This window comes from Python bivittatus, unplaced genomic scaffold (genome assembly GCF_059951505.1).
Source record: "Python bivittatus isolate LINGU-HERP-01145 unplaced genomic scaffold, Pbiv_v1 ctg000480_np1212, whole genome shotgun sequence".
In the NCBI taxonomy this organism is placed as follows: Eukaryota; Metazoa; Chordata; class Lepidosauria; order Squamata; family Pythonidae; genus Python; species Python bivittatus.
The window spans coordinates 9344642-9363532 of NW_028277075.1; the positions used below are offsets into that span (position 1 = coordinate 9344642).

At 40.2% G+C, this 18891-nt stretch overlaps 2 protein-coding genes across 3 annotated transcripts in view; one reads left to right on the forward strand and one right to left on the reverse strand.

The window, feature by feature from the left end:
* The first annotated feature begins 2471 nt into the window (after positions 1-2471).
* Positions 2472-16696, forward strand: LOC112542459 (uncharacterized). The gene is made up of 14 exons (XM_088146731.1): positions 2472-3553; positions 4712-4888; positions 6618-6723; positions 7804-7865; positions 7942-7993; positions 9182-9407; positions 10263-10286; positions 12790-12912; positions 13163-13350; positions 13675-13874; positions 14969-15060; positions 15635-15689; positions 16296-16393; positions 16477-16696. The coding sequence occupies exons 1-14, from the start codon at positions 3351-3353 to the stop codon at positions 16692-16694; spliced, it is 1824 nt and encodes a 607-aa protein (XP_088002857.1). The 5' UTR covers positions 2472-3350; the 3' UTR covers positions 16695-16696.
* Positions 16697-18216: 1520 nt separating this feature from the next.
* GSTZ1 (glutathione S-transferase zeta 1) overlaps positions 18217-18891 on the reverse strand; it is a 39238-nt gene continuing 38563 nt past the window's right edge. For both annotated transcript variants that reach the window (XM_088145283.1, XM_088145282.1), the window contains exon 9: positions 18217-18521. In XM_088145283.1, coding sequence (XP_088001409.1) covers positions 18395-18521 — 127 coding nt within the window. In that variant the 3' untranslated portion in view covers positions 18217-18394. The remainder of the gene's footprint in view (positions 18522-18891) is intronic.

An 18891-nucleotide genomic window follows, 5' to 3' on the forward strand; every position in this document is an offset into this window, starting at 1 on the left:
TAGAAGACATTACCAATTACAAAGCACCAAATTCACCAGTTTGCTGCCTGCCACACCCTCTAGTCCATCTGCAATCAAACTTCACTCCAGGCACAGCAATGGATCTTGACTCTCCAGGCACTCAACCCTGTATTCAGGAATGTGCTTTCAGCAAAAGTTCTAATAGGAGCTATGTATGTGTAGATCAGCCTAGCCCAGAACACAGAAATTCAGCCCGATATACGCGGGCTTAAGGATTTAAATGTGGCTGTCCTTTTAGAGTGAAATACTGCTCAATGTTTACATAACAGTTTTGACAAGAATGAGACCAGCTAGTTCCCACCTTGCCAGCTTCAGCCCTTGCTATACTCTCTTGCAAGACTTTATTATCCCTTCTCTATCTTTAACTTTTTATTGCAGCTAATCATACTTCCAACTATTAATCATTTTCAGTTTTTAAAGAAAGCTTATATGGCCCATTTAGGATGCAAAGGTATTCTTGCGAATAAAGACGGTGTTGGAGGCTGGTGTTTGTAGCATACAGGCTAATTTTTTAAATATATCGTGTGGGATAGGACTTCACAGGTACAAAGGGAGATTCCATGGTAACACTGATCTCCCCAGGTGCAATTTTTCAGGAGTAGACTATAATGCGCTAAGTGGGCCAATGGATTTAGATGTTTGTTTCTCAAAAGCAAGCATTTACATATCACTTTTTAAAGCAGTTAAAAAAACTTGAAATGGCCTATCTTTTGAGTAGTTTATTCCTGCCAAAATTCATATAAAATTACATTTGTAAGGTTTGGCCATTGGAGGGAAATGACCTTTTCTCATCTGTATTATTTTATGATTATGTTATAGCTTTACATCTCTAAATTCTTCAGAAATATTTAGATGAAAAGAGTCTTCAAATTATACATATGGAGGCTATCAATCCAGAATTCAGAAACCTTTCTCTATTGCTTTGCAATAGTTTAGATAGGAAAGTATGCAGTTAATGATCTTGTGATCTTGCAGAGGTTAGAGGGCTGAGCAGGATTTCCTCCATCCTAGTGATTGTGAAGGTGGGGTAGTAAACATGCAAATTCTCAGTATCCTGCATAAGACTTTATCCATTCTTATGATTAGCAGAATAATTATTTAATGAAGCAGAAAATATGTTTAGAACCACAATAATGATCACATTACTAAACCCAATATTATTACATAAAAGGTGTATAAATTGTTGCTGTGCTATATGCTCAGTGCTATTCTGATGTATTAGGAATCAAAGTACTATTTCCCTATTTCCACTGGTGTTTCTGCTGCACACTATACTATCATTTTTAATAATGCCAAACATATCTGCTTCCAACACAAATGACTCATAAGCATTCATGTAATAATTACTGGTAAGCAATAAAGTAGTTTTATATAAACTTTTCTTATAAGGCTCTTCTTTTCTCAAACGTTTGTGAAAACCTAGGAAACGCTGAGGAAGAAAAAAAACTCCAAGACAAACATGTGAATGTCTGTATATGCATTTATAACAATATACTGCCCATCAAGCTATAAGTACAAAATGATCTTGCAACAGAGATACATTTTGTTACAGTGATTGATGGACAAAACAAGTACTGTATCTCCAAGCTGGCTCTAAACGATTTCCAAGCACCTTCCCTGTTTTCAGGTAACTCTACTGGATACTCTGCATTTGAGAACAACTCAGATAGAAACTAACTGTGCATATTATTTCCACCTACATAATGCAACTGCTCTGTATCACTATCACTGTGGCGATAGTGTTCCTGCTGCACAATGAACGAGATGATCTTGAGATGGAGCTGTTCTTCCCAAAAGCACTTTCAGGGTGACACTGCTAAATACCTTCAGTGGGGTATAGTTTGCTTCTTTGCTGCCCTTTGAAGCCCGGGCCTTGTGATGTTTTATTTTTCACTTTTTCAACTAAGTGGGATTGAATGTTGGGAACAAAGTTTTTTGAACACATTTTAGACTCAAAACTATTTATATCATGGATCACTTTTTTCAGCTATCAATGTTTGCCTTAAAGAATTCTCCTGAATGGTGCAGTTACTCTCTACGGATTTAGGTCACCCAGGTTGCTCAACCTCTCGTGGAGGAATTTCTTATAACCCATTGCCCTCACTAAACTGAGAAGCTGACATGGTTCAAAACAAAGTGCTAGCTTTGAGAGTGCCTTTAGGCCCAATAGCTATTCTTGGAATAGGTAGGAAGTGTGCCCATCTGGCCAGACACACACAAATTCCAACATAAGAAGAACTGGTAGAGAGTATCCTGAGGAGCTACCCAGGACTGTGTCCAAGATTTCTAGTCAGTCACACAACAGGATTGGTTCAGATTCTCTAAATCGGTGTTTCTCAACCTTGGCAGCTTGATTATGTGTGGACTTCAACTCCCAGAATTCCCCAGAATGTTGGCTGGGGAACTCTGGGACATGAAGTCCACACATCTTCAAGCTGCCAAGGTTGAGAAACACCACTTTCGTTTATGATACAATTTAATCCCCTGCTAGGCCAGTGCAGCTGTGAAAATATAAATCTCCACCTACTTATATACAATTGACAATAGGGAGCCTACCAAAGGCCTGCCTCACCAATTTGATCTCAATTAAAGGCTGTCTCAGCACTACACTGATTAGCCAGTAACCACCCTGATTTACTAATTTACTCTCTCATCACTAAGGGATACAATTTAAAACCACGGATGTGTTTGTATTTTTCTTTTGCCACCTTTGTTACTATAAGCAACAAATTGGGAGGCAAGGTTTCTTCCCCTGAACCTCATACTGTTGCCACCTTTGTTACTATAAGCAACAAATTGGGAGGCAAGGTTTCTTCCCCTGAACCTCATACTGTTGCCACCTTTGTTACTATAAGCAACAAATTGGGAGGCAAGGTTTCTTCCCCTGCCAGGTTCTGGCCACTTAATCCTCAGTGTTTGCCTTGTTACTAACTAACCCTGCACAGACTCTATAAGTAAATGAACCACTGCCCGCTGTGTTACACCTGCAGTTGATGAATACATCAGGAAGCTGTGTGATACTTGAGTTTAGCCCCGGACCGTGTGACCCAGCATCTCCGAGCAGCTTCAAAGGGCCCCGGCGGTCTTCGTTAGTAGTAAAGACTACTGCTTATAACCACACATCTGAGGTTAAGGAAGGGTAGAGATTCGAAGCGGGCTTAACCACGGGGCACTTTTGTTTAGAAACAACCCAAGCGGATTACGACGGAGAAGCTTCTCTTTCGGCTGATGAAAAATATTCTATGCGGTTGCTCTGAACTGAGTCGGCCGCTGCCGGTTTCCCAGACCTCGGAGGCTCCTGCGCCCCCGCCCTCTTGAGCCTCCGGGCCATGTTTCCTACTACCTCCAATTTCCTGGCTTTAGATGGGTGGAAAACTCCCCTCCGCCGATGGAGCTGGGCTGCAGGAGGCTTGTGGCAGCGAGAGGCCGCCTCGGCCCCCCAGTCCCAACGCCCTGATTTCGCGACGCTGAGCAGCAAAGTCGAGTTCTACGTTCTGTGGTCTCTGCGCGAGCCGCCCCGGCAGCTGAGCAGGTGAGGTCTCCGCGGGGCGCGCCGAGGAGAGGACGAGACTGCCGTTTTACCTATACGAGTAACAACAAGCAGCCGAGTTTCCTTTGCATTGTGACAATATAGATTTCAATAAAGAAAACCAATATAGGTTTTCCAACTTTTAAAACAATCGTGGTAGCTATACCTTTAATAGTCTCTTGATACCAAAAGATACCTTGCTAAGTCATAGTGTGGTTCGTTTGGCTTAGTGTGGTGCATGAATGGTTTATCCAATAATTTATGGTTAAAACCAATCATGGCTAAACAAACCTAGTTATTCCTTGTTTTTGTGCTCTGAAAAATTTCTGATGATTTCAGCAGGTCAACCTGGTTTTAAAAATACAGGCAGAAAATCCACTGTTGCTTCAAAGATGAAAATAAGCATACTTATTTACCTGCATGCAGTTTTTTTCACAGTCTCAGCACACTCCATCATTCTATATTATTAACTGGTTTTCCTTCTCTATTTATTCTGCAAGCTTGTTGTATAATAATTGATGAATTTGTGTTCATCAAAAAAATGTCCATTACTATTTTTAAAAATGTTTTTGTGGGGAGGGGGTTGCCGCCTTTTCAGTGTTACAGAGAGGTGAAGTTTCACATCTTTTCCTGAATATCTGGAAGCTATTAAATTTTCATAGCAGGCCAGGAAAGCAGTAAAGACTCTTGTACTAAAATGTACCTTCCATGTACTGTTGATCAAATGTTTTGTTAGGCCAAATTGTTGCTTATAAACTATGGGAGCAACTGTTCAATTTAGGTAGAATTTGTTTTCTTAGATTGTGGGGATGGGGAAAACAACTGTTAGTGATCTTTATAAACAATAAAAAAAATGGCTTTGTCACATTATTAACTTTCTAGATCAGTGTTTCTCAACCTTGGCAATTTGAAGATGTGTGGACTCCAACTCCCAGAATTCCCCCACCAGCCTTGCTGGCTGGGGGAGTCTGGGAGTTGAATTCCACAACTTCATGCTGCCAAGATTGAAAAACACTGTTCTAGATGTTATTACTTTTGTTGACCTACTTAATTAAAAAATAAGCTTCACTTGCTTCTTACCATTCTATTCCCCAATTTCTCCAGCTATTTCCTTCCCTCTCTATCTCTTCCAAAGTAACTACATTTTCCATCCCCCCTAAGCAAATGTCGTCGGAAATGCTACCAGACTCGCTTGCCGCTTCCATTGCCAAAACAGTTTGTGATCTTCGGGTTGGGTGACTGGAGCTGTTATTCTCAGAAAACTAGCATCACTGTGGATGTATTAATAAATCCAGACATTAAGCCACAACGAATTGGAAAGCTGGGATCTGAAGCAAGGTAAATTCCAATTGGATCCCTTCCAGTTGGGTTTCAGGCTTGAGCATGGGACTGAAACAGCATTGGTCATGCTTTTGGGTGACCTCTGGTGGAAGCAGAATGGTAGTGCATCCATTCTTGCTCTACTTGACCTCTTGGCAACCTTCAATATCATCAACCATAGTATCCTTCTGGACCAGCTGCAGGGGTTGGGAGTGGGCAGTGCTGTCTTGTGCTGGTTGTCTTCCCTCCTCTGTGGCTGGTTCCAGTTGGTGTTGATTGGGAGTGACGGGTCCTGCCCTTGTCCCCTATTGTGTGGGTTCTGCAGAGTTCAGTACTCTACTCCTGTTTAACATCTACATGAAGCTGCTGGGTGAGGTTATCTGTCATCATTGGGTGAGGTATCATCAGTATGCTGATGATATCCAGCTGTACATCTCCACCCTTGGCAAATTAAACAATGCTGTTGATGTCCTGTCTGGAAACTCTGGAGATTTAGATGGGGACCAACAGGCTTCAGCTCAACTCTGGCAAGACTGAGTGGCTTTGGGTTTTGGGGCCTTCTTAATCTGGGAATTTACTATCTTTGATGCTCGATGGAGTAGTACTGCCCCAAACAGTTCCTGTTTGCAATCTGGGGTCCTTTTCGACTAACGGCTCCTGCTTAAGGACCAGGTGGCAGTTGTGGCTAGAAGAGCCTTTGTACAACTTTGTTTTGTGTGCCAGTTGCACCTGTTCTTTGATTGGGATGCTCTACTGTCAGTCACCCATGCCCTGATCACCTCCTGAATGGACTACTCTAACATACTCTATGCTTGGCTGCCCTTGAAGAGCATCCAGAAGCTTCAGCTGCTGGAAAATGCAGCAGTGCACACAGTAATGTGTACCCCTATATCTGAAAATATTACACCTCTGCTCTGCAAGCTGTATTGGTAGCCAGTCTGCTTCTGGGTTCAATTCAAGGTGCTGGTTATGATTTTTAAAGCCCTATGTGGCATGGGACCAGGTTATCTGGCCTCTCCCTGGTTACATCTACCCACCCCATCAGTGGTCCAGCAGAAGAGGCATATTATGGGTCCCATCTGTTAAGGAGTTTCATCTGACGGGACCCAGGAGGAGAGTCTTTTCTGCTGGGGCAAATGCCCTTTGGAACATCATCCCCCCTGAGGTGAGATTGGCCCCCAACCCTATTGACCTTCCGGAAGGCCCTGAAAACTTGGTTTTGTCATTGGGTCTGGGAATCCCATGGAAATATGGAGCTTGTGAAGTGGCTGCATTGTATGTATGATTCTGAATGCATTCTCCCATGTTTTTTGTTTTATATTTATAGTTTTAAATTTTTAAAAACAGTTTTGTTCTAATTGTTCTGTTTGTCTTTGGTTTCTGTTATTTTAATTGTGTGTGCTGCCCAGAGTCACATATATGAGATGGACCGTTTATGATTTCAATAAATAAATACATTTCTTTTATTGGAATTTTCTGCCAGTACTTTGGTACAACTAGTGTATAGAGCTAGATGGTATGGAGGAAAAACTCAGTATTCAGCAAAATATTTCTTTGTGGCTATTTTGAGATATGGCCTATTCTCCAAGTAGGATGCTCTTGTTAACTTCCAAACCAAGGCTCCATTTTGAGGGAAGTTTGACAAAGCATGGGGACAGTTGAAGTTATTTATCAGTTGAATTAATACGAATTATTCTGGACTTGGAACAAGAACTAATGGTCCATGTCTCTGTGTTTGCTCCAGCAGATGTTTGGTTTGGGAAGGTGACTGGAGGGTGGACATTCTCATGGCTTCGTTTGAGCAGGCAGAGAATGGTAATCCTCTTAAACTTTTCTTGACTGTCAAGGAAGAGGTAAGTAGGCTTCATGTTCTGATGTCTTGTTTATGTGTCCCCCAATGGCACTTGATCCTTATAAATTCATTTAGAAATTTTACTACGTTTATAAAAAAGTAAAATTGTCTTCAGCTCCTCATGACTAAAATGATGTCACATCATTTTCATCAGTGATGTGTTAAATTATCTGCTGCTCTAAAAGCTATCTGTGGTTATTCATTATGGGAAAGCTAGTGGGTCTACTCTTTAAACCCCTTCTGATTTTGATGGTTCATCTCATGAATCATCTGTATTAGGATTGCCAAATTGTGAATGTGCTGTAGTCAAGATAGATATTTCCTGGTGGCAGTCATCCAGGCATGAGTAAAAGAGCCAAGAAGGAATGCCACTGACAGCAAGATGGAGAAAGACACCATAGTCAATAGTATTAAAAGCCATTAGGAAGACCTGGCAAAGGTCATTCCACAGCGCAACCAAAGTGATTTTAGTGCTCAAACTCTAATTCATGAAGCCCCAAACTGGCATGTGTGTTGAGATCCATTCAAAATTATCATCCTGAGAATTCTCAACATTAAAGCCAAGACTACTTCCATTAATTTAGACATGGAGACTGATTGATAACAGGGTGAACAATGTGCCAGTAGCACAACCAAATTCTCCAAAGACATTTAAAACTGATTATCAGATGAAGAAGCTGAGAGAGGGAGGTCTTATAGGTGCCTAGCACCTGCTTTCTCCAGTCCTCAAGCCCATTTTAACACTTAGCCAGATAGTTCAGAGCACAGTTGGAAGAGACTCACTCCCATAGCCATGCCTCTATGCTGATGTTTCTCAACCTTGGCAACTTTAAGAATTCTGGGAGTTGAAGTCCACGTATCTTAAAATTGCCAAGGTTCGTAAACAGTGCTCTATGAAGTTCAAAAATATAATGTAGTAACATAATGTAGGGTTAGCTCTTTAATCAAATGAAATCATTAATACTTTACTAAGAACTAATCTTGTGTATACTAGCAATACAAACATCAGATGATGCTGGCTATAGTTAATTGAGTTGAGGAAGAGACTCAATAGGTTTTGTCTTCCCCTCCTTTTACTCAGCTCATACCTCTTCTCCTCAGCAACAATCATAGCTTCACCTACCCTTTGTACATCACACGTTGGTAAAGTTGTAGCTGGTGTTCTCATGTTTGCATCTCCTCCTTAACTGTTTAATAGCACCTCCATTTACCCATTCAGGAACCATGTCCTTCCTGAAGGCACCCTCCAAAGATTGGAGGAACTCTCTATGGTAGGTTTTGTGTATCAGAGCCTTGTAATTGGCTTATTTCTGTCTGCTTGTGCCATCTTAAATAAATCTGAGATTAAATGAGGGTGGAGATCTGAAGTGGACTGGCTACAGCATACTGTATCTGAAAACAAGCCACCTGGTTTAGTGATGAAGAAGCTTTTCTTTTAGCAGTTAAAAGTATTCCCTGATCACGTGAGTTGGATTGGCAGATGCTTTCCCAAATTGAGGTGGCTTCAGACCTTAAAGCACCATTTCTTAATATTTGTTGATCTCCCAATCCTGTTCTTTGCTGCTTTCACTTTCCTGTCTATCAAAAAGGAAAGTCATTTTCAAGTCACGCTTGATTTGTGGTGACTTAACCCAGATGTGTCTATGTACTTTTTATGGCAGAAGATGTTATCTACTTTTTGATTTCCTATTTTAGTGTAGAGCTTTGGTAGTCCCTGCAGGTATCATCTTTACATAGCTTCCTGGCCCAGATAAAGGTGACCAAGTCTGCCACCTAGCAGTAAATGGATGGTAAACTTTTCTTTGTAGTTGGAACTGGGCTCCCTGAGGTTTGTGTTAGAGGAAGGCTGCCTCAGCTCCAAGGCATTTATTTTCCCTTCACAGGGAACAAGACTCAGTGTCATGTTCAGTGGTTTTTCAACTTTTAGGATGTGGCGAGAACAGCATCCAGCTGGCTTTAGAATTCAGGATGATATTGTTTCAGAATATGATGGTGGGAGAATGGCCCTGGCTTTTTAGTGCTCCCATTTATAAAAGTCCCCTGTCATATCAAAGAGAACATGATAATTAGGTTTTTATGGTGTGCTTGTTCTCATTAAGGATATTTGTTTTTAAATATGGAAAATTTCAGAAAGTGATATCCTTGCATCTGCAATCTGAAACGATACATTCTGTTATTCCAGCCTGTAAAATACATATAGTGCTTTCAGTTCATGGAAACATTGTTCAATGTCTGTGGTTCTTGGAGCCCTCATAGTGTAATTGTAGGAAATTATCATCAAAAGATGCTGCATTCTACATGTCCCTGCCAAATCAGACAAAACATTCAACATCCTCATTCCCAGAGTGGCCGGTTGGATCTTGCTGAATCTCCAGAAGCATAGTTTATGAAGCTTTTTTTAATAAGGCCACTGATAGGGCCTGAATAATTTCTAATGCAATTCTACCTTGTTTTCTGAGGAACAGGATAGAAATCAGAGTTCAGCAATGTGCCATAAGGAAGCTATGCCTGAAAAGAACTTTTCTCCACCTATGGAAAAGCTGCTGATGCTTCCTGCTCCAGAGATGATTACTACAGAGCTACAGGTTAGGAAGAGAACTTGTCTAGCTAACCCTATTCAATTAAATAAAACCAGAAGGACTCTCTTTGAAGTCTCGGCAACCCACAGGCAAGAAGAATCTGAAGGTAAAGAGTCTACAATTTCCTGTTTGCAAACCAGTAACCAAATAGCATTTTTCCCATAGCATTCCATCCCCCAGTTTTTCCCCACAATAACACCCTTGTGAAGTAGATTGGGCTGAGAAACAGTGACACCCCCCCCCCCCCCCTTGGATACTCAGTCATCGTTCATGGCTGAAAGTACAAGTCAGCATCTTATCCAGGATGTTACACTGGCTATCATTGTGGAAGGATTCATTTGTGCAGTATTCTGATTTGTGGTAGAGTGATGGTTTATGAGTTTAGTATAATTAATAATTGGCTTCTCTGTGTCTAAAACTGAAGATATGAAGCTATTTAATTTATGCTAAATTATCCTGAATGTGCATTCTAAAACATGAGAATCAAAGGTTTGGTGATACTGCCATAAGAGCCAGCTTGTTCTAGTTCAGTGTTTCTCAACCTTGGCAACTTGAAGATGTGTGGACTTCAATTCCCAGAATTCCCCAGCCAGCCATGGTGGCTGGGGAATTCTGGAAGTTGAAGTCCACACATCTTCAAGTTGCCAAGGTTGAGAAACACTGGTCTAGTGGTTAAAGTGGTGGACTAGGAGCATGAAAAACTGAACTCTAGTCCTGGACCAATCATTCCCTCTCAGTTCAAGGAGGAAAACAATGGCAAACAGCTTCTGAAAATGTTGCCACATGGATTTGTCCATACAATCTCTAGGAATCAAATCTGACTGGGGGTGGGTGGGTGGGAACCCTGCCATACTCAACATGATAAAAATGGAGATTTCTTTTTCCTAACACTGAAAATTAATATTAAGATGGTCTTAATTATAAATTATAAAGAAATTATTTCTGTGTGTTTTCTCTGCAGATTTGGAGGTTAAAGAGTTGCAAGGTAAATATGGTTTTTAAAAAATCCCTTTTATTGAGTTTTGCTGGGTGTTTCTAGATCAGCAATTCTTAGTTTTGCTTAATTACCCTTCTGGCATAAGCTATATATGGAATTGTAATTAATATTCCATGTTCCCTGGATGGGAAAGTAATTGTTTTCTTTCATTTCCTTATGCTCTGTCCTTTCTTCAGGAGGAAGAATGGAATGAAAATAATTAAAACATTAAAATGCTGGTAAGACCGCAGGGCAACCAAGATATAACACATAAGGACAGTCTTTTAAATCAATGATTTAAACTTGCAGTACCACCCTCACTGATTTCAGGACCTTCAGAAAGTTTGAAAGGTATTAGAAGCTGTGTCCTGGGACATCTGCATTTGAAAACATTAGCAAGGATAGGACTGGGGAATACATGACTTGGGAATGGTATATGACGAAACTCTTGTAATAATAAATTGATTACGATTCAGCAATATGACTCCAAAAAGGAAAACACAATTTTCAGCTGCATCAATACAAGAACATTGTTCTGAATACACTCTAAGAAGGATTCAGGCACAATGATTCAGAGGACAGCAAGGATGATGGCCAGTGGACTGAAACCCTTTTTAAGGACAGATTGAAGGAATTGGACTTAGCACCGAGAACAGAAGATTGGGGGCAGGGATCTTCAAATACCTGAATTGGCGTCCCTGAGAAAAAAAACAGTGTGTTTTCTATTTGTATGCACTAAACCAAGCTACCACCACTGCATGAACTTTTAGTATAAAAAATAATAAGATGCACAGCAGGGCACAGACTGTATCTGGGAATGCAGTGGGGTAATACCAGGTGCAGAGACGCTGAGTTGTTTACAGGAAGGGTATTTCACTGATAAGCTAGTTTCTCACACAACTTATTTTGTACGTGCTCAGCATGATGGTTATAAAACTTTACAAACCAGCTCCTTGGAACAGACGTGCCATGGCAGAACACAGCATACATACCTGCAGTCCATTTCAGGGAGCATTGCGTGCTTGCTCCTGTAAGGATTTACCTTTAATAAAGCTTGTGCCGATTGCACTGGCTTTCAGCTCCTGTGTTCCTGTGGAGTCGCTCATGGTGATAGCATTTTGTGCTTTATCCAAGAGCGCCCTCTGGAGGGCATCCAGAGAAACAACACTATTGTATAAAAGCAAGCCCAGAATAATGGCCTTACAAGCAATTCAGTGCTGGAACCAATTTCTAGATAGGTGGCCTGCTTTCCCTGATGGCATATGTTCCAGCAGAAGCCAGACAGCTGCTTCTCACGGGTCTTTAATTTGGATCCTTAAAATGAATAGGGGATTGGATTCGTTGGCCAAAATGGCTCTTCCAGTTCTCAGGTTCTACAGTGGTAAGATGCTGGTAAGGAGAAGGAAGTATGGTGGATTTTTTTCTTGCATTTAAGTACATTTATGAGGATGTGTTTAAAAGTATACTGGAAAGAGCATCTGTGGCTCTGACTAGGAATGTGCATCACTTTGGCTCAGAAGTAGAGAGGGTGTTTTGGGAGTGGCATGGACGTACATGCCACACCCTTTGGTTTACTGGGCTTGTATGGCAAGCATGCAATCCCAGGAAATGGCATGTTTAAGGTAAGGAGGGTCCAGGAGATTGCTTTTGAGAAGGTGTGGGTGTGCCACTGTCCCTGAAAAGTGTGGTGCGGGTGCCCATGTCCTCTGGGAAGCACCATTTCCACTTCAGATGCAAAACAGTGCTAATTGAGTGTTTAAAAGTGACGCCGACACCACAAAGTACTTGGTTGATGTATCTAAATTCCATCTTGAGGTAAAGAAGTAGAAAGGCACTATATATGCTTACAGAACATGTTTAAATCTTCAATTTTTTTTAGAATGTTAAATTTTCTGCAGTCGAAGAAAGATGGAAAATATGTAGGGAATATTATGTCTATGTTTATGAAATACATATACCATCTCAATCCAACTCAAGGTGGTTTACAGCATATATAATAAAACAGTAATAACAATTCAGTAGCATAAAATATGAACAATATATATCTCTGATGAAATCTAAAAATGAAACTTACATTGATAGCTCCAGAATCAATCCTGAAAGGCTCTCAGGAAAAGCCAGGTCTTTACAACTTTCTGAAAGACCACGAGAATGAGGGTCACCAAACTTGTGTCAAGAAATAAGCTGTTATATGGGAGGGGAGCCTCTACTGAGAACATTCTCCTTCAGGCCTCCTCCTGTCACATCTCCTGATAAGTGGTAGGTGTTCTCTGTCTGCATCAGGCAGGCAGATTTGATCAGGAAAAGATGGTCTCTTTCATGGAAGAACAATCATTTGATCCTGATATTTCAGTTAGAATGAATAAAGAGTGGCCATTTCATACAGTGCTAATTATGGTAGCATGCAAAGATCTTTCATGCACTAAGCTTATAGGAGTAGGCCCTCCTGAATTATTCTGGTACAATGAAATGGTTTCTGTTGACTGACTGTACTTCTACTGGTTGTCTTTAGCATGTCCAAGTCCTCGATGGTGTCATGCTATGTGCCTGTGTGACACAGATACAGCAGTTTTGATTGGTGGTGAAGGAATTAATCAGCAATTCTGCAAAGATGTTCTCTGGAAACTGGAGATTGGTGAGATGCTTCTGTGCTTCTAATAGTGATATGCCTTGTCTGCAAGTCATGGGAAGGAAACTTTCTAGATCAAAATCTACTGATTTGAAGGGACCATCAGCTGTCTTACAATTTGAGTTTGAATGTTACTGGAATCAACGTCCATTGCATAATATTAAGGGCTAGCTCTAAGGAAGATGTCTCTGAATTTCACAAATATAAGACTATTTTATGTATCTTCTCTGTTCACTGTGTATCTTCTAATTCACAGATAATGACTTTTGGTTCCCTATGGATTTCCCAGCACAAAATTCCATACCACAATGTTCCCGAGGTCACAGCGCAACTTATGACCCAGATACCAAGCGCATATACATATTTGGAGGAATAAAAGAGAGGAGACGCTACAATAGCATCTATGTTTTGGATACAACATCTTGGAAATGGCTTCATGTTTCTGTGAGTAGAAACCAAGCACTGGGAACTACAGAAGAGTTGCTTCAGCTATGCTCTGTGTCTATTTTTTGTTCTTGCAACTTTCTCACTCTCTTTTGTAAGAAAGGGAGTTCAAATACAATGGCAAGAAGTGGAGTAATTCATTTAGGAGAGAGAAAAGGGGAGTAAATGGAGCAGGTGAGATTTTCCTGATAGATCACAGTTAGAAGCTGGGTGGATGCTATCCAGTAATGCCACTGAGAGCAGGAGAATCTCCACTGCTGTTGATGCTGAGCCAGACTCGCCTGCTGACTTGGGTTGTGATGAGATTTTTCCTTCTTCTCACAGGCTAAAGGGAAAGTGCCTACTCTGGCCTTCCACAGTGCCACTGTCTATCACAAGGAGTTATTTGTCTTTGGAGGAGCTTTCCCTAAAATGTCATCCTTGGAGATGGGCGCCTGCAGTAATGCGCTTTTTATTTTCAACCCCGACTATGAGATTTGGTACCAGCCCATTGTGGAGGGGGAGAAGCCTTTGCCAAGGCTTGGGTAAGACATCTTGTCTTGAACTCAGAGGAATCTGAAATGAAAGCCTTCGACAATACATCGAATCTGAAATAGGCAATATTTTCTTTGATCTTTTTCCTGGCTGAAAATTGAAGTATGATAGTGGTCTTTTTTCATGCACTCTTATTTTAGCTAGAAGTGTTTCTTTTTTGATGTTCTTGTATAATATTCCTTCAATAAGTTCAAAGGTCATATGGAGACAGCCTTGGATAAACTCTACCATTTGAGTTCTACAGAACTCATTTTAAGTAATCTTATGCATTTATGTACATATTCTCATTTCCTCTTTGTGGCCATTGTATTTTTCCATCCCACCCATTATTATGCCATTACTTAGCAATGCAAAGTAGTTATGTCTCTTTTCGGTGGCAGAAGTAAAGACTTTGAGTAAGATCCAGTTGTCATGAATGGCAAGACACTTTCACTCATAACGGAAAGTCTGTGATTTCTATGGGCCTGTCTCTATAGGCATTCTTCTAGACCATATCTCACATTGTCACTCAACTGTTTTACTGTTACTTCCATTTATAAATTTAAATATGTCATAAAACCCAAAAATAGGGTCGATAAGACAATAAACTGCATTGTGGACTCTTGAATGTGCTGGTTAATGCCATTGTTCATATTCAAGAAAAAAGATTATCCTTCAGTTTGTATCCGTTACTTTTATTCTAAATAAACATTCAAGAATTAATACAAGTGGAGTATAAAACATTGGTTGCTTGACGCATTTCTCCTGACAAGAAGGTGTCCTGTGGTTCATATTAGAATCTCTGAGTTTGAAAGCTGTTGGGAGGAACTAACTTTCAAAAACTTTCAATAACTGCTCTACCATTCTCTTAAAATTATGTTAAAGCCAGTCAGATCTTTCACCAAGCCTTTCTGGATTTGATGTGGCTTCATTGAGAAATAGCCTGAATGTACTTAGATGCTCATGTAAACTCTATAAAAAGAGAAATAGAAAATCCCAAAGTACCACTGAGATTGATGTAGCCACCAAAAAAAAATAAAAAATGTGTGAACAAGATTTCTGCCAAATATGTTTGATTTTTATGTTCTCTGTCCTTGTCTCAAAGTCATTCAGCTACTTTGTTGAAGAACAAATTAGTCATATTTGGAGGCCAGAGGAGTTCTACATACCTGAATGACATGCACATCCTTGATCTGGGTAAGAAAGGCACAATGCTTGCCTTCTCAAATATTGCCTGGATTTGGACAGAGTTAAGAACCCACCTTTTAGAACCAGCTCTATTTAGCGAGAAGAAAAGATTACCCTGAAATGGGAGCTGCCAAGATATGAAGTAAACCTGCAGCATAGTAAATGGGGAGTGATTTCATTTTGAAATCTTCATGGGAAAGGCAGTGGTAATAATCTGATATTAGCACTTGTAAGACTCTAAGTCTTATAACAGGATTGATGCCTAGGATAATGAAATAAAACTGCATCCTTGGACAAGTCCTTTAAAGAGGGGAAGTTATTTAAGTTTATGGCAACAAAAACAACAGAAAGGTGTTGTAGTACTTAATTGCAGTTTTTGTGGAATAGAATAACTTGGTTGCCAGATGGGATATCAATGCATTTTTGGCCATTTCACTTTTTATTATCCCTCTGATACAGTACAGTTTAATCTATGAAAGCATGCACATCAGCTTAGTCTTTTTAAGCTGCTACAAAACTGTGTGAGAGACAGGGTTTTTTTGTGTCCAAAATACTTTCTAATTATTTCAACCTATACTTCTAGGTTTCATGGAATATAAACCAGTTCCACCTCTCTCTGGACAACCTTCTGCTCGCAGGTCTGTTTATGATGTTTTATGTGCTCTTTTGCATTAACCGTGCTGTGCTAGAAAATAAGTTTTAAACGGTCAGTTATTGTTGACATCTCTGGGCTAGATAAAGGGGTGAGCTTTACACTGTTACTCTTTGAATGTTGTCAGCTTCTAAGGAAACTCAGCTCTGAAGCATTTATCATATGAAACTTTGCAGGTTCTAATCAATCTGCTCATATCTTATACATGCTGGTAAAGCATGCTGATATAAATATGGATAGAGGGGATAGGAGGGGATCTTAAATATGTCTTAAATTTATCCCTATATATAACTTGAGAACCTCACCAGACTCAGGCCTTTACCACTTCTTCTCTCATTGCTTCATTGATGATCTACTCCTGTCTAATACGCTTTCTCATAAAAAAGGATAAAGTGTGAGTTCCAGAGAACGTAGTGCTAAGCATAGAGTATACTATATTTGGAAAAAATAAAGGACTGGGTATAACTGAGTAGAAGAGATGATAATTCCCAAGGATGGGAAGTAAGTTTGACACATGAATAACTTCTTGTTCAAGGCTTACCAGTGCTAATTAGAAGTGTGCTAATTTTAAGATGACCTATTTGGCTTCTAGTTTCCATGCTGCTATCCAAATCTCTGATCAGAAAATGTTGATAAGTGGAGGGTGCAATGCCAGAGCAGCTTTTCAAGATGCATTCATATTCCATCTCGGTAAGTTATAAAATCTTACCATAAAACTATTCCCTGGCCTTAGAAAACATTTGCCAGCACTCATCACTTTCTTTCCATTGCAGATACCTTGACTTGGAGTGCAATTGAACATAGTGATCTTTGCACTGTGCCCCGGGCAGGCCACACACTGCTCAATTTAACTTATGCTGACCTGACAAACATGGAGAAGCAGAATCAGGACAAACACAACCTGTGCATGATGCTTGTCTTTGGAGGCTCGGACCATGCTGGCAAGTTCTATAACAGCACAAACAAATTCCAGCTCAATCTTCAGAACTAAATAAATGCCTGCTAGGAGCCCACCTGAACTGCTGTGACTCCATGATCAAGACACAGAACAGCAGAAACAATTGGACATCTAAATAAAAGTGAATGAGTAACCACATCAAAAAGAAAAGGCCTGTTGAGGCTGTGCCAGAGATTGCTTTAAGGTTTGATTTCTTAAATCAGTGTTTCTCAAATTTGACAACTTTTAAGATGTGTGTTTACTTCAACTCCCAGAATGCTGGCTGGGGAATTCTGGGAGTTGAAGTCCACACACCTTAAAGTTGCCAAGTTTGAGGAACACTGTCCTTAGATCTTACACTAGAGTTAAAGTGTGTTGCAAAGAAGCCAGCTCCAGCCTAACTTTGTTTTTAACATGGGTAAGTGCCAGGGGGATTGATATCCTCTCACTTTGCTGTCAGTATCTTAACTATTTCTGCCCTTAACCCCCCCCCCCAAATTCTATCTGTGATGGCATAATGGAAAGCCTAGCAGTTAATTTCTCAGCTGAATTCAGCAGCTCAGCATCCTCACTTTTTAGTTTGTCAGCAGTTGGGGTGGCAGAGAAGGAGAGGGAGCACTGCCAAAATAAGTAATCCTATTCTGAAGAATGCTTAGTGTTTCCATGGAAAGAAGACTGATTTTAATATTGCTGTGAAATATTTATATTGGTCTGGATTTCCCAACGTATTACTATACATTTCGGTTTGTTCCTGTTCTCTCCTTCCCCCAACTCATCTTGTTTACCTTTTTTCTCCATACTTCACTAAGACTAAAGCTGTTTATATTTTGCCAATCTCAAATGATATAATAAAGCAAGCATAAGAATTTTAACTTGACTATATAAATCTTGGCCATCGGTATGAAGACAAACCTCTTCCCAGCATCTTAGAAATAATAATTTTGAAGGTTCTATATGACAGTTGCTGACCGCAGGATTTTCTTTGAGGTGCACAGTTCTAATTAACTCTTCAGAGAGCTGTGTGCTTTTTTCTGGAAAATCTACAATCCCTGTGAGGGTCAGAAAACTTCTAACTTCTGCCAATTTATTGCATCAACTTCTATTGTTTATTATTCTGAAGGAAGAATTAGAAATTCCCTAACTTTCAATATTTCTGAAAAGCTGGTGTGTGCTGGCTAACGATGGATACTGTAAGGCAAGGGTGGCTAACCTATGGCTCTAAAGCAACTCCAACTGCGTCACCAAATTTTGGCCATGCGATTGCCAGAAAGTAGTGGTACAGTTTGCTGTTGTTTGGGAAACACACAAAAGCTGTAGTGAAGGTCTTTAAATTAGTCCTTAGTAACGCTAAAAAGGACATATCATACACTGGACAAAATGCCATTAGTCTAAAAGTTTGCAAACTTCTGACATGTGACTGTTCTTTTTCAGGCCCAATCACTCTGTGCTTGCTAGTATCTAGACTGCTGCCTTTTCATGTTCTGTAACTTTGTATGCGGTCTGATTATAGATTAATACCTTTGCTATTTACACAAAGCAACACAGCATTTTTTTGAACTTTCACAAGACGTACCCACAAGTTCTTATCCTTTTAATCTGCTTCATTATTGTATTACAACTGTCACACATGATCAAGAGTTTGGGTTTTTTTTACTGCAGCTACATACTTTGCAACTGCAGCAAGTTTTAAAAAAGGATAGCCCCATTTTATTTTTGACCTACTCTCCCACAGTGTAACAAGCACTTGAACAGCTTTAGGATCTTAGTTCTGAAGGAGTATCCGGCTGCCGGGAAGGATGGCTGCTCTGAAATGCTTCTAATTCTAGGAGAGCTTTGTTGATTCTGCTTAATGTGGGATATGGAGTCAGATCCACTTTAAATCTGTTAAGAGAAATTAAGCATTAGGCACACCCGTGTTATTGTAAAACCAATGTGCTTTAGATACATTTAAAATCAAAAGAGTGCAAAACAAAGATCTGTTACAATCTTTATGCAAGAATGTATTTTGTATTAAGTGATAATTGGCGATGAGAAGAAAAGTGAAGGAAGAGATCAATGAAGGGAGACCAGGCAGGGACAGGAAGTGATACACTCCCAACCAAGAGTGCCATATGCATGTAACAAGTATAGCGGAAATTTAACAGAATGAAGAGACCCAGCAAAATACAGTTATACCCCGATATCAGGTCTGTAGCAGAGATGGGTGAGGGACAGTCTTTCAGTGATGAGGCTGCAGTTTGATTTATTTGAA